The sequence below is a fragment of the Zonotrichia albicollis genome, chromosome 3 (assembly GCF_047830755.1).
Source record: "Zonotrichia albicollis isolate bZonAlb1 chromosome 3, bZonAlb1.hap1, whole genome shotgun sequence".
Taxonomy (NCBI): domain Eukaryota; kingdom Metazoa; phylum Chordata; class Aves; order Passeriformes; family Passerellidae; genus Zonotrichia; species Zonotrichia albicollis.
In genome coordinates, this window is record NC_133821.1 from 95,961,624 (window position 1) to 95,978,276 (window position 16,653).

The 16,653-nt window shown below is 38.1% G+C and overlaps 1 protein-coding gene across 28 annotated transcripts in view; it reads left to right on the forward strand.

Annotated features, from left to right (window-relative positions):
* Positions 1 to 16,653, forward strand: part of DLGAP2 (DLG associated protein 2) — a 454,967-nt gene that overhangs the window by 432,511 nt on the left and 5,803 nt on the right. For all 28 annotated transcript variants that reach the window (XM_014268518.3, XM_074538161.1, XM_026794791.2 and 25 more), the window contains 3 exons: positions 2,806 to 2,891; positions 4,121 to 4,536; positions 12,696 to 12,787. In XM_014268518.3, the coding sequence (XP_014123993.2) occupies positions 2,806 to 2,891; positions 4,121 to 4,536; positions 12,696 to 12,787 (594 nt within the window). The remainder of the gene's footprint in view (positions 1 to 2,805; positions 2,892 to 4,120; positions 4,537 to 12,695; positions 12,788 to 16,653) is intronic.

The following is a 16,653-nucleotide window of genomic DNA, read 5'->3' on the forward strand; positions in this document are numbered from 1 at the left end:
TTCCTTTGGACCGAGTCCAACAGAATAATAAAATAGAATGGAATTATGGAATAATTTGGATTGGAAGAGACTTTAAAGATCTAGTTACAGCCCCTTTTCATGGGCAAGAACATCTTCCACTAGACCAGGGACCTCAGGGTTCCATCCAAGTTGGCCTCAAACACACTTCCAGGGATAAGGTATGCACAACTTCTCTGAGCAATCTGTTTCTAGATTTTGTGATTTAACTCAGACTGACTGGTTGCTTTGGGATGAACCCCAGTACCACCGCTCTTAGCAACAGTTTAGACTTCCTCATCACTCCAATTGTTGTTATGGATTTTAACATCAAACAACATCCTCCAGAAAATGTTTCCCCACCTCCAACATCATCTCCCTGCTAGCACTCCTACAGGTGCAACCAGGAGCCACAGTCTAAGCATTTTGTGTTATCTGCTCTTATTCACTCCACAGTCACAGAGCAGGTCAGGTTGGAAGAGAGCACACTGGGTCATCTGGTCCAACCTCCCACTAAAGCAGGGTGACCCCAGGGCACACTGCACAGGAGTGTATCCAGATGGTTCTTGAACATCCCCAGGGAAGGAGATGCCACAGCTTCTCTGAGCAGTCTGTTCCAGTGCTTGGTCACTCACGCTGTAAAGGAGTTCTTCCTGGCATTCAGTTTCTGCCCATTCTTATTGCTTGGCACCACTGAGAAAAGCTGGGAAATATTATTTTGATATCCTCCCTTCAGATACCTGTAGAGATTTATAATGTCCCCTCTCAATCATCTCCTCTACACCTGAGAATGAGTTCACTCTTCAAAACCTGTCCAGGCATGACTGAGGTCTCATTGCAGGAGTCAAAGCTGCGAGTGTGACTTGCCTCTCTGCTCCCCACAACAGCTTACATGAGTATCTCATTCTTTGCCCAGTTAATTCAGGAAATTAATGTGTTTTATATGCAGCTTTCCTCAAATCACTGAAAGGACTAGCTGAGTGCCTAGTCCCTCAGTTAGACTAGAATTTGTTATTTAGGGCTCTTTTAGACCCTTCTTTGCTATAGATAAATCTGCATTTCCTGATAGTCATCTCTTTGGGGTAACAGCTGGACCTCATGGCTGCTTTGCACAGAGTAATGTTCTTTCAGAGATTATGACACCCCAAGCAGCTGAGGCTTCTCACCCATGTTGCAGCCAGGATCCACCTTAACTAGGAAACCAATTTACCTATCATTTCAGTTGGTTGTTCTGGCTTTTTTTCTCCAAGCTCTGGGGTTGAGGGTTTTTTTTTACTGCCAGTGTCAAGAGGAATCTTTCTTTTTGTACTGACAACACCACATTCTGTTACCAAGTCTGATATATTAGTTCTCTCAATGTGCTGCCCATCCAAATGAACACAGCAAGCTTCCATGCACTTGCACTTCCAGGCAGCATGCACTGTCCCCTAGGCCTTATGTAGAATAAAGGGAATTGATGGGAAATGTGTCTTTCCTGGACTGTTGTCACACTGGTAGCCAGACATTTTAGCACACCTGTGATTGGTGCTATACTGTGCAGTTCAAGCATGCCATTAACATTTATTAGAGGATTCCTGCACCAGCTGTTTCATTGACATCTCCAAGACTTACACACATGTAAATATGAATGTGTATTCATTGCTGGCTGGAGTTCCCTTCCATTCACCTACATGTGACTGCAAGCTGAGCTACAGCTTAAAGATGGAAGGAGAAGTTACCAGCAACTCTCTTCCTCAAGAAGTATAGTCCACATATGCATTCGTTTCCCACCCTCCTCCCACCCTGTCCCTGGATCCCTTCAGAAGCCAGGTGGGTTGGGACTGTGCAGCTGAGACACAGCTGCAAAGACCATCAGGCTCTTTCCAGAGAAGCCGATGACTGCTGCAAGCGTAAAACTTTTCTTATCTTTATCAACAGATATATTCTTTGAATTCACACATGGAGTGTGCATATAGAAAACCGGTTGATAATTTTTTTTATTTAACAGTGAAAATATTATTCAAAAGGAAAAGTCAGTTTTACTCTTTTTCTTTTTTTCCTGCCTCTCCCTTGATTCAGTATAATTTGCATACTGCAGCACTTGCTCTGTCTGTGTCAAAGACTTGGGGGCGGTGTGGTGGTGGGGAGTGCTATATAAAATCCCACAGAAACTTGCAAACGCAAGTCTCAGTCTTGAAAGAAACTACTGTGAATATATTTTGGTAAGTGTATTTCAGATGGGAATGCTATAAAAAATGCATAAATTGCCTGCTTGATGCAGCATTTTCAGGACTGTGTTATTTAAAAAAGGTGAAATAGGGCATTCTGCTGTATCCCTCACATCATTTAATGGTTTTATATTTGTCAACATAGTTGTCAATAAAATTTCATTGCTCCATTTCTTTTTACAACTTGCAAGCTTATGGGGCTACTTCAGACTTTATTTTATTTTGTAAATCAAGGACTATAATGAGACTGGTTTATACTAATATAAAATGGGGTTACCCTGTGGATTCCTCATTCTAAGAACAGCCCTTCCAGACCAAGCTTACTCCCTGATCCCACCAAACTGAGTAATTGCTTCTGCTTGGGAAGGGATTGAAATTTGAAATAGGGAATTACATAGCAAAAGTATTTGTGCAAAACTTTAATAAGATACAGTACCAAAACAATAATACCAGGCTGAATACCTATGGCATTTATTTGACTGTGCTAGGTGTTTCTTAGCAGTAAGAGATGAAATGTATAATTAATTTTGAATGAGTGTGTGAAAAATTGTGCTGAGTTGTCAATGCTCACTCTGCAGATGTATCTTTTGTGTTGAATTAGGTGGAAACAGCAACTGATTCAGATACTGAAAGCAGAGGCCTACGGGAATATCATTCTGTTGGAATTCAAGTGGAAGATGAAAAACGGTAATTTAAGCATGTTCAAAAATCTGTAGTCTTTCATAGCACAACATGCATTTGTAAACAGATTTAATAAACAACACCTGACAGGTGCTGCCACTAAATAATCCCTGAAGCCAAATTTCTTATATGCATGTTTATCAATTGGTAACATTTGTGGAGATTACTTAGCAGTTGCTTCACATTTATCTAACTTTCCAGTTTTTAATTGAAGGGAAAGAAGTTAAAGTATTAAATTGAAACAGTGGTTTAATATAATTTCATTATTGTCAGAACAAAACCTAAGAGCTACATATTGGAACAGTCTTCCTTCAACAGGACTCCTCATGCTGATCCAGGCTTTCCCAGTCCACAAAAGGAGACAAAGTTCTTAGGATGAAACCTTTATTCTAAAATAGAATCAGCTTTCTGATTTGTTCAGTCCTTCTCTAAATTTGTAAACTTGCTGGCCCATGTACTGACTCAGAGGTTAAGCCTGGTAGGTACTGTTTGTCAAGTACTGGACCAGTACCATAATCTCATTTCACAGCAGCTGTCTGAGAGTATCTGGCTGCTAATTGCCTTTTGCCATCACGAACTACAAATAATCTGAGACAATGGACTCCAATGTCAAAAGATTTCACAAATAATCTTTGTTTCTCTGTCTAATATTTTAACATAAAGCTTTTCTAAAATGTCATTATTCAGTGTTACATAACAGTGGATAATCAACTTTTAATGGGCACCCTATAAGACCAAAAAAACTCCTACCCACAGTCTTAAACGTACTGATGTTATCTTTCTTTTATTATGGGATTCTCAAAAGTTCTAACTGAGCAGATTTTCAGATCTTTCTACTTAAAATTCTGAACATTGGAAATTTTTTTATATATTACTTTACAGACTTCTATCAGGAAGTTCTAGTTCTGGTAGTTATTTCCAGTTTATTTAGTAATGAACGTGTTATTTTGTAGTATGAGAACAAATCAATATTTGCTTACAGAGACAATTTAAATAATTTTCCTTTGTATCCTTGCTTAGATCAATGATTCCAGTATGCATTTTGTTTTTCCCCTCTGTTGCTACTCACCATCTAATTTTAGTGAGATATACACAAAGAAAAGATGTTTAACATAAAGTCCAACGAGAAGAACAGAATCCATTCCTTCTCACTGAAACATTATTCTGTCTCTCTGTACCATCACATACATTATTTATATATCTTAATATCTTTTCTTTTTTCCCTCTTCACCAAGACACGGACGATTCAAGCGCTCGAACAGTGTAACAGCAGCTGTGCAGGCTGACCTGGAACTGGAGGGTTTTCCAGGACACATCACCATGGAAGATAAGGGACTTCAATTTGGCTCGTCATTCCAGCAGCACTCAGAGCCCAGCACACCCACCCAATATAGTGCAGTGAGAACTGTACGGACACAGGGACTGTTCAGCTACAGAGAAGATTACAGGACCCCAGTTGACACCTCAAACCTTCCACCACCAGAGCCCTGGCTGGAGCCAGCCATCGAGACAGTCGAGACCGGCCGAATGTCTCCTTGTCGGCGTGACGGATCTTGGTTTATGAAGTTACTGCACACCGAGACTAAGAGAATGGAAGGATGGTGCAAAGAAATGGAAAGAGAAGCAGAAGAAAATGATCTTTCTGAAGAAAGTAAGAACATTTCAGTATATTTTCAGTATACAGATGATTACTAAAATATGAAATCTGTTAGGATAAAGCTGTGAGTTGTGGTTTGTAGTCACTCATTCTGTAGGAGCTAACAACCATAATACAAGAACAACGTCCTGTGGCTGGCTGCACAAGATGGTGCTTCCCAGAGTAAGGTTTTGTGGAACTAGTTAAAGAACCAACTCTAGAGTCCAGTGCAGGATCAAAGTCTGGTATTACATAGAGCTCAGATGGTGCAATAGCTCCATCCACGGCTCCAAATTTGACACATTCTTCCCATTCACTTCTATGGCTCCAGTGCTTGACCCTTTGCCAGAGCACACAGAGTAGTCTTACATGAACCTTGTTTTGTCCTTTTCCTGAAACCTGCGATTTTGCCTCTTAGTGAGAAGCCATTTTAAAAATGTTTCCATTTCTTTACAGGCACTTCAGCCTGTTGGAAGAACAGAAAGTGTAGCAGGCAGGAGCAGTTAAAGTACTTCTGCAGTTAGACAGGCATATGCATTGTTAGAAATTTCAGCTGCATTTTCTCATTACAATTTTGTCAAGAATCATTATTATTCTCTCATGTCCTGTGGACACCTTGAAAGGAGTGATGGGATAAAGTGAAAAATAATGTAGACTATTTTGGAACAAGATCCAAGACAGCGCTAATGATAATAATATATCAAAGTGGTCCTAGGACTCAGTAGCCAGCTCCCTGTGATTCCCTTTGAGGTCAATTATCCTTGTTCTTCAGGCTCAGTTTTATAAATATTTCAATCCCTGACAATCTGAATTATTGTCTCAGCTGAGATTTTCTCAGACCAAAAATGAATTCATATTAATTTTTCTTACTAGTATCTTTCCCTGCACTCTTACAAATTTCACCATCACCTCTGAGTACTGTTTCCTGATCGTCTTGTTTCTCTCTCAACGAGTTCTTACTGTGATGTACCCTCAGGTCTTGAGCCAGGCCAGCATGGTGACTAAAAGGCCAAATTCTATTTCTTGCACTGACCTTTTCAAAGGAAAAAATGTCTATGTTTTTACGTCATCTTTTTTTTGTTTGTTTTACAATCATATTTCTCTGCTGTGTTGTGCACAAGTCTCCTGAGTAACAACAGAGGATTTGGGGTGGGGCTGTGAGTAAGGCTGGTTTTCCTTTCTTCAGCCTCTGGTGCTTTATGGACTGTGGGTTTTATCCTTATTTTAAACATGGCAAAGCAAAGCTCAGAATTTTCTCCTTCCATTGATACTATGACGACTTTAATACCCTTCTAGGGACTGTTAAATAACAACATATTTTCCTTGGATTAGCCTGTGAAAGATTTTCCAAGCCTTTCATAATGGTTATTCCTCAGTACTTCTTTTTTTTTGCATGTGTCCTATTTTTCAATTCTTCAAGTCTTTGCTGAATACTGACATTTCAGTGTCATTATTAAGAATCCCAAAGCACCTGCTTCTCAGACCACCTGTTACTGATGTAGGAACATCAGTGTTCTCAGTCTGAAGCAGAAGTTCAAAGAGCAAGACTTTGATCTCCTTTGAAAGAGTAGGATTATTTGGGGAGCAAAGGGGAGAAACACACAGGTCGTTAGCTCCTCTCTTTCCTAGCAAGGAGTCTTCAGGAAAGAGCTGGACTTCTCCTGCCTCCTCTCTTTGTAAGCTCTTCCTTTTGCACAGCCCCAGTCAGATCTGCAGCCCCCATATGAAACGAGCAATGGAAACACGCTCACATCCACACCCCTTCCCCACTCAGAGATGTGGAGAGGCAGCTAGAGCTGTTACTCTTTGGAATATGAAACTGGGTACCACATGAGGAAAACTTGGATGAGCTGACTTTAGCTGACTACCTGTTCTCTGATGCAGAACAATTCTCCTTCCCATCATGTTAACCTATACTTTTGCACTCCAGATATACTCTGGAACAGCTTACTGCATGGTGAAATGGCAATCAAGAAGGTAGTTTTCTATAAATAGTACATAGGAAATGACAATAGGGACTTCAGTAATTCCTTATTAATCTTAGGAGTTAATGACACTAACTTGGAATATTTCAGTCAAAAAACAAAACATAGAATCAGGATTTTGTTTCCCTGTTTGAAGAAGGACTTGAATTTGGAAGAGGAAAAGAAAGAGTAATTCCCTGATAACGGAGTTGATAAAATTCAAGTGAAATCCTTGAAGTCTCTTTTTTTAAACTCACAAAATTGGGTTAAATACTTGTTCTTGGGGGAACTTTTTGACCTCCCTAATAGGCTAAAGAAGTTATAGAATAAATCTACAAAGTGTTTGCAAGGTCAGAATTTGTGTTCAGCTGACTGTCTAAAGTTCTGGCTTTTTATAGTATGTAACTCATTTCAAGAGCTCTTCCTGAAATATTTTCCAAATTACATTATTTTTAAATTGTATCCCTTCATCTAATAGCACATTAAGTAAAAGGAAGTTTTCAAAGAATTAATTTCAGCAGGGGAATGATCTTCATAGCATTCTAAAAACTCTGTGTGAATAATTTTTTTCCTGTTGGTTCCTTAAGACATTTTGTATCCCCAGTCTGAGCTGCAGAGGTTGTAAGGTGTGCATCCTCAAGAACTTGAATCTAATAACATCACAGCATGAAATGTAGCTTGACATATTTAAACATTTGCCAGTTCTTGAAGAAAATAAACAGAAATGGCTGAGCCAAAAGCAAATAAATATGGTTTTCCATCTTCCAGCAAGACTACTATTCCCAAAACACTTCACAGCAATGTTTGCACATTCAAACTGTCATTCTTAATGCCGAATCATTTCTTTTTGGCCTGGATATATTAATTGTACGTGAAGACCGAATATAGCTTTGCATCTCATTGGAGAAGGCTGTCTTTATGATACCACTTCTATTTTGTTTTAAACATGGGAACAGTTAAAATAGAACTGCATTTTAGAAAACAATTTCAGTTTTGGTGTTAACACAGCATCCTTGAGATCACCAAAAGCTGTCTGATTGTCTGATTGCTATATTGATTTTTTCTTTCACTGAACCTTTTCTTCCATAATATTGTTTTAAGAACTTCACTCATCAGGTCTTAGAAAAAAGAGATAATCATTGCAACAAAAATAACTCTCTTCTTTTTTCAGAGCTTTTTTTTTTTTTAAAAAATTTGGTCAGTTGCCATGAGTTTTATTTTGAAGTCTCTGCAAAGTTCTTACATATCTGTAAGAACTAATTACATATGTGGAAGCAGTTATTTGTGCTCTGTTTATTTATATATGTGTGTGTGTGTGTGTTCATTATATGGAAAAACTATAGATATGTGTTTGTAACAGTTCCCAGGGTTAGACATCTGGTCACTTGCACTCACAGGGTGCCTCCAGGCAAAGATATGTGTTTCTCATGGGTGCTGACTGGAGTTTCAGTTTTACACCCTGAAAATTGTGTTTGGCTATTAGTGTGTAGGTGTTGACAAGGAAAACAATTTCAAGTGTCACAAAGCTGTTGAAGACCAAGAGGGTCAGGACTGCATCCCATGAGCACAGTGATGGGAGCAGGGAGAGCAGAGCAGAGCAGGGAACCTCAGTCCCTGCCCACAGCTTGCAGGCAGGGCTTGGCAGGGGAAAGAGGACAACCCTGGGTTTCTTGGTGCCACCTGCTTGGCCAGCTGAGAACTTCATTATGGGGAACAGATCCACAGAGTTTACTCTCACATAAAAATCCTTAGATAGGTGCAAAAGTTAACTACAGGGTAAACTATGCCAGCAGAAATGTTGTTTTGTTGGTATCTCCTGCATTGTGGTTAGCAGTTCTGCTGGCATAGCAGTAAACTGATCTCTACTGGGGAAAGAAAACAAAGATATTAGAGTGGGAGCTCAAAGCATCACCTCTCTCTCCCATTCCACTTAATTTCATGGATACTGGACCATTCCTTGCTAATCCTCTAGCTGATATTTTCACAGTACTAATAGGACTGAATAGTAATAGAAAACAGAGTAAAATCTCCCGTAATTTTAGATGAATAAAAATCAACAAGAAAACCTCACAGCCAATTGATTTTAGTATATTCATGAATTAATTATCCATAAAAGCTTTCTTAGGTGTTTGACCAAATATAGGTTATCCTTTAACCAAAGAGAAATTACTGACATCATTTTCTAATGCTTTTCACAAACCTATGCTTCAGGAGATATTGAAATTTCCAGTTGGAGTGTTGTGAATGACTAAGGAATGTCAACTGTACTGAAACAGTCTGTAAAGTCCCACATGTGGCATCCAATAATTCCTCACAGCATTTTTATTGTTCTGCTGAAATTTTCTTCTTTTTGAACTTAGCTTTGTTGAGGTAAAAAACCAAATTTGCAGTGTCCAGGTTAGTGAACAAGGGTCCCATTACCCTCCAGAGCACTGCCAGATGGGGGCTGAGCTGTCCTAAAATGCCATTCTGAACATTATATATTTATTTTTGTCTCTAGATGCTCTGTTAATAGTAAAATTATATTTCTAAAGTTTACTAATTTAAGTTCAGAGATTAGACAAATATCATGCCCTACTTCGAGTTAGGAGAGTGAACTAAATGCCAGTTTTAATATTTTTCCAGGCATATTATTTCAGATTGTGCAGTAATTTGTTTACAAATATAGGAGGGAATGAAAAGATGAAATGGAATGAAAATTTAAATTAAAATATGTCACTTAAATAGACAATAATGAATGCCAGAAGCAGATTGATTGTTAGCAGTTTTTCACTGCTGGTGCAGCAGTGGCACAATTGAACAAAGCTTTTAACCTGTCAAGATCAGAATTACAGCATCAGATTATAATCAATTTCATCAATACAGATCTAACTTTTCCCTCTCTACTTTTGTGATATGAAATCATTTTTGATTACAAGGTTTTCTAGAATTTCTCAAGCAATTCCACACATACAGGGAAAAGACACCATTGTGTTAATTGTGCAATTGACACAATCTCTAATCAGGGTGTAAATCCTGAGCCTACTCTTACTGAAGTCATGGTCAGGGTTTTGTATGTCTTCAGAGCTAAAGTCATACAGGACCATCCAAAAAAAAATTGAGTGCTTCATATGCCTAAGGGAGGAAAATTAAGGTTGTTTGACTGTTTCCTGACATTTGGGCAAATACAAAATTATCCTCATGCAAGGAGGTTTAAGGATTATATAAATATTTTGTCTATTTATGTGTATTGGTAGATTCTATCATCATTTATTTACAAGAAAAATCTTCTAGTCATCACCAAACATCTCGATCCCTTCAGTCTCTAACATTCATCATTTTTTCATGGAGATAATCAATCTGCACTCATCAGAATAATTCCCCAATGCATGAAATTAATAACAAGGCTTTGGATGTCTATTAATATTGTGCTAAAGATTATGAGTTGAAGTGTTTTAATACTTTAATTTAATTACAGCAAGGCAGAGTAGCATGAATATGAGTGATTCTAACCTCTATGTTTTATTACATCTGATTTACTTATTAAAATGGAAATAGAGTTAGATCTTTAGTAAATTCTAGGGCTGTAATGATACATGTGTATTCAGCACTGTGACTCAATGGCACATGCAACCATCACAGCCTTATATCCCTGACAAATGTGTATCCCACCAAAATTCTACATTGCCAGTGCCTAAATCTTGACCAGTCTGACTGGGCTTTAAATCACTAATGCTTGTGGACATGATGCTTTATGACAATGAAGATAAAATTAATGTTTATTTAGAATGAGGGTTTGGGTAGCTGAGGTTCACTAGAAAATATCAGACATCTATAGATTCTTTCAGGATCTATATTTCTGCAGAAGAGCTAAAACCAGTGCCCCTTACTTAGACTATGTGTTTGAGCTATGAACTGTAAAATTCAGCAGAGGAAACTAAAATTGAACTTCATTCACTAGAGACAACCATAATAACCATCAGCCCGTGGAATCAACCTCACTCTTTTTGCCCAGTGAATCATTGAACATAGCATGGAATAGGTGATGTCAGGGACCTGCTGCAGCATAATTCCTCATCCTGGAAAAGGAGCACCTCTGACCCCACACTAGGAGTTTGTCTAATGTCCTAAGCTACAGATCACCAAGAGATAAAAAGGAGGATACAAGGCTGTTTGTCACTAAAGTCATTGCCTTTATTAAAAATGTTGAAAACCGAATTAAAGCAATTTGTGTCAGATCAAATGAAACATTTATTTTTTATTTAAGTTTTTGTATGCTTGTTCAGGTTTTAACACTCAAATATTCCTTCCTGTATGCCAATAGCACTGTAGAGGAAAGTGAGGGGTTTGATGATCAAAAACCCCAAACCAATTAAAATGATTTATTTCATTTGGCCAACAGAACAAAAACAAACCTCAGTGTATTACTCATGCAGCCCTGAACCACTTAACCCTTCTACAATGGATGTCACACAGGACTGATGAATTATGTATATTTCTGTTTAATTTAGTGTTGTGGTACAGCTGTACTGGTTGCCTATCAGAAAATGGAATAGAGTTTGAGAACCACAGCTCTACATATTAGCACATGCCTTGAAAGTTACTGAGACTTTAACTAGAGAACAAAATTTTCAAATTATCTCTTGCTACTACTTTTAGGCGAGCAGATGTTTCACTGGTCTAAAGAAAGTAGAATTAAAATGTAAAATCTACTACCAAAATACTGTTTTCACATGCTCTCCTGTACTTATTCTAAATAACAACAAAATTATAAGCCCTGCAACATTCTAATGTTTCCTATACCAGGGGCTGCAGATCAGTTGTGCTGTATCAGCTTTATTCCACACTTACACTTAACAACCTGTTTGAATTATCAAACTTGGTTTCTCCAAATTGAAGTAAAATATATCAGAGTAATTCCTGTCTACATTTACCCCACCTCTCTATATCTTTAACATTATTTAAAGATCTGGAAATTCTCCTGCTGAAATAAATTTTTTACTGAGACCACAGTTTATAATGCTTTTTAAATTTTTTTTTTTTTTTTTGAATCCTAGAGATGGATCTGGAGGAAAGGAACTGTAGGAAAGGGTATGTAGGAAGGTATAGAAAAGCATGATGCCACCTACCAGAGTGTGGCATTTGTCCCAGCAGATGTGGAAGTCAGGATGAGTTAGTTTCTCAGAGATAAGTCAATCCCCTTAGGTAGTACTGTGAATAGAAGAACAGAGACATCTCCAGGAGGAAATTTAGCTCATCTAAAAGTGCCTAACATGGCTGAGCTGCTGAACACAGATCACTGATTATAAAGCATTCAAAAAAATTTAATTTAGACAGATGACTCTTGGAAACAAAGGCAATGAGTTTGGTCATTTGGAAACAAAATACAATGAGTTTGGTCATTTTCCCCAGTGCATAATGTACGGACATGTACATGGACAGTGAGGAAATGCTAACACATCCACAGGGGCTGATGCTGGTTCAGCAAAGTCCTGGAGCACCTGTTTGTGTCCCACTTTGTCTGAAGCTCCTGTGCTGAGGACTTTGTATATTTTCCTGGGCAGACAACCTGTAATTCCTAAAGGGTGTACCAAACACGTCTCAGAGATGTAATTCTGTGAGGATTTAATCCTTATGGTAGGAATATGTTATATTACAGTTGAATGTAGTAACTTTACCCTCAGAACAGATAAAGAGATCTCACCCAGGGATGACCCACACAAGCACAGTGAGTGAAGTAATTTGCAGTCACAGAACCAGAAGGTATAATTTAAGGTACACATGTCTTTGACATCAGAAGGAACAGACATCCAACTGGTTCTTGAGGCAAGACAATTTCAACAGCTCTCCATTTACATGAGCAAATGTAAATGGGAGAAGTGTCATTTACATTGAAATTTAAGAGTGTTTTCAAAATCATATGGATTGATGGATGCCCACTTCAGAAAGCTGAATATAGTCCCTTAGTTTTTTCTACTTCCTTAAGCAAATAAAGTCTAAGCTGTTTTTACTTATTAATATATCATTTATTATTCATTCATCATCCCAAAATGCAAGGTGCTACTGAGTTTTCCTATACTTCACTCTTCATGTGTATAATCACAAACAACAAAACCAAATATTTACTTCCATTTTAAAATAACCAGGAACTTCACCTGCATTTTTTTTGAGATGGATATTGTATTCGCTGCCAAAAAACTTTTATTAGTAGTAATCCATCTGTATGCTTAGTCCTAGGTAAGATCCGAAGTGCTGTTGGAAGTGCTCAGCTCCTCATGTCTCAGAAATTCCAGCAATTTTATTGGCTTTGTCAGCAAAATCTGGTAAGTCACTTTGCCTGGTTGTTCTTGAAGAGTTTAAGTTTATTCATCCATAACATTCCCCAAAATGTCACTTTAAATTTTAGAGTTTAATATTTTTACTTCAAAAACAATTATAGTGCGTCTGAGCAATAGCATTCTGAAATGTTATTTTCATGTCCCACATCAATTTCCCCTTTTTTTTTAAACTTAGTCCTTATGTATGATGTTGGTAGATTTTTTTTTAAGCATATACATAAATGTAATTTCAGTCTGATGATTATGTTTTGCTTTTCTCTTTTTGTTGTCTTTAATAAACAAAAGAAAATGAGAAGGGAACAAACACAAGTTTTCTGAGACATAATATTATGGCTTATTTTTGCAATACCCTAATATAGTAACTATATTTCACATAAGGAAGAGGGAAATTTTCACATTAAAATCAGTGGAAAATCATAAAATAGAATAGAGGAGAATACATGATCCAGCTTTCTACATACCTGAAAATAGGACTGATCATGGAAATGAGATATCTGTAATGTTCATCAAATTAAGTTGGATAATTTGTGTTGCCAATTATGTATGAGATGTCCTGGGGCTAAAGGAACAGATACATTATATTACTTACTGCTATTGTTCTGGAAGTTCATTACAGACTAATTCAATTCTAAATGTTATCTTCATTAATATGACAGCAGCCATCAGTGATAGAAAAGCTGTGGCAAGATGATACTAACCAATAGAAGAACATAATTCTTCAAGCTACAGCTGGTGGTAGAAAACCTTTCTTTGCCTCTCTCAAATAGCAAGTGTACTTTTTCCTTCTGACTGTCCCTAAACCTCATATCTTGACAGTACTGAATTTTGTTTTGTGCATGACAGCAGACAATACCTATAGTCTGCTTACATACTTTTCTTTGCCCGTTGGGATTTGTCACATAAGTTCCAAGGCAGAACATTTGTTCTGCAAAGACCTACTTGCTACTTTCCATCCATAAAGTTAAACATTCAGAATTCCTGCAATGAAATAATACTGAGAAAATAATGCCAAAAATACCTTCTGATAGAAAATATTAAGATACATAGTCTCAGTAGGAAAGGATCCAGTTATCAAAAACTCTGTCAAAACAAGAATTTTAAAAGCTTTTACAGAATAACAGAGGAAATATACAAAGTCTGACAAGCAAGAATTGAGCACATCTGTATTATCAATTATATGATGTGTGCTCCTATCTAGTAATTTGTTTCATACCAAAAGAAGAGAATCTTCAACATGGTCTGAAACTTTCTCTCTGCAAATTTAGAACTGTCCTCCATTACCTGATTGATTAAGCTGTGCAAACTAAGATTTGGAGAGCCTAACCTCCACTCCACTTCATTTATCTTCAAGTGGGCCCAGCACTTGTGCTCAAGAGCATTACTGCAATAGCAAGTGCAGCTCCTGCTCAGCACAGCCATCAGCTGTTTGAGAGAAAGAACAATTCATTACTGCAAAAGCAATAGAGACTGCAAGGAGAAATCTACAACTTTGTAGACAACACAACCAAAAAATGGCAAGATTTTACTTCTCTTTTTCTCTTTTGGATAATAAACCTCTGAAGTCCATGACAGCAGCTTAACCCCACTCGCAGGATTTAGGTTCTGAAAATCCTTCACTTTCATTAAATCAATAATGGGCTCTGAAGAAAGCAGCAATTGCAAAACTGACTGTAGGTCATTCATGCCTGGAGGCTTTCCTTCCCACACCTAATGATAAAGTTTGTTGCTAAATATTCACTTAGTGCATACATACAGCAGGGTTTCCATAGGCTCCTAAGGCAGCGCCTCAGTGTCCCTGGGGAATGCTGCCAGCTTGTGTATTCCCTTTCTCTAAAACATCCAGCAGTCCAGGGCTGCCACAGGGCAGTTTCTCTGACAGTGTTCAGAATCTATAAGCTTAAATGTAGGACACAGAACAACAGCATTTAATTGTGCCAGTTCAAAATGCAACAAGGGTTTCAGAGGAATATACTTACTAAACTGAAATTTAACCATGAATGCCACATATGGACTTTTCTAAAGGATCATGGGAACTTCAAATGGCACATTTGATTATGCTTTGTGTTAGGAGCTCTTATCAAAGACTCTCACTTAGGGTAAATTCATAGAAATGTAAGCTTAAATGAAGTTTTCTATTTTATTACTCTGGATGGCTATATCCTACACGTTTGCTGTTCCCACTAATTACTTAAGAAAATGTCATTACTGATTAATAACTAGTCTCTTTTGCATTATTTACATTACTTTTTGTAACACCCTTTTTTTTCTTTGAAGTGTCCTTCTCCATGCTCTGTAGTCAGCACAGATCCCGCTCAGCTTGTATGTCATGGCTGCAGGCTAAAACAGAGCAGCTTGAGCAACATCGAGGTGCTTGTTGCTTGCTTTAGGCCTCCTTCAAAAAGAGGGCTGCAAAGCTGAATTCCAAGTAAGATGCAAATAAATAAGCAGTTTCTGAGAGAAGCAGGTTTAAGCCAATCTTTTCAAAACTTAGTCAAGTGTAATAGTACTCATTTGTGCCAGCATTTATTCATGAACTGTACATGTGTAAGAAGCAGGAGGCAGCCCTCTTGTGTCCAGAGCATACATGGCACAGCCCTCTGCAAGAGTTGTGCTGGAGGCCATGGTCTCCACAAACACTGTGAGCAGAGTGGGGTGCACAAAGGTACAGAACAGTAATTAACCTTGATTCAGAAGGCAATGCCCTTGCAATGAGTGGAATCAGTTTCTGGCTGTTTAGAGGAAACTGGGGAGAGTGAGTGAGGAGACCAGGCAGGAGATAACAGATTGCAAGATAAGACAGACTGCTGTGGGACTCTCTTCATGAATTTCACACAGGGAGTCAGTTCCTAAAACCTGAAATATTGACCTCTGTAGAGTAAGTAACCCCACTGACATAAATTTTAAACTGTTTTGTAACATATTGGGATCCACCCAATGAAGTAGTTTTCAGTAAACACTAATGTGGAGTTGTAATGTTTCCCAGATGTCTGTTATAATCTATATGGTCACTTCTCTTAAGTCCCTGAAGCTCCCTATTAAAAGGAAACTTTCTTCTAGTGAAGAAGACTTGCAAGTTGTTCTTGGCCCAGATTCCAGTAGGGCCTATGGTGACACTGCATGTTGTCATGCTCAGTTCCAGGCCCTAATCTCCCACAGTGGCATCTGTAAACCCAAGTTTGAGCAGCAGTTCCAAGCTTAAAACCCTTAGAAATGTGTGATTCAAGAGCCATGCTGACTTATCTCCCAGTTTCTAGACAGCTGTGGGGTTGTGTTTAAATATAAAATGCCTTTGACCACTAGATTTGAAAAAGGTGGGGAACAGAGCCTGCCATAACAGCAGTGATGCTGACATAGCAAACCAGTCTTTTCAGCTTTTAGCCAGAAAGGGAGAGATCCAGATTCTGTTTGGCATGGTTTTCACATTCTCTCTCCCAGCTCCATTCTTTAGACCACCATAATGGCTTCCTCCTGTCCTGGAAGGAAAAAGGCATGAAACATGTTCACCTCCATGTTTACCATTTAAGCCCTATTTCAATAAAGTGGCAAAGCTCTCTTCTTGACCTAGTACCAGTGCTCAGAGAGTATAGGGTTAGGAGTCTATATACTACCTTATAATACAATTTTTATCCAGCACTGGCATCAGGTTAATTATCAAATACAAGATCATCTTGCTAATTGTTACCATTAATGTTTGCTCCATTAAGTCTTAAGCACACATAGCATCTTAATTGCAGTACCTGGTGGTAATGTCTTCCCAGCTCCTGAGTGTGATTTAACTCCCTGCAGAACAAAATCCAAGCATCCCATCAAGATTTCATACTTCATGTATACGTTTGAAGACAATGTAAACA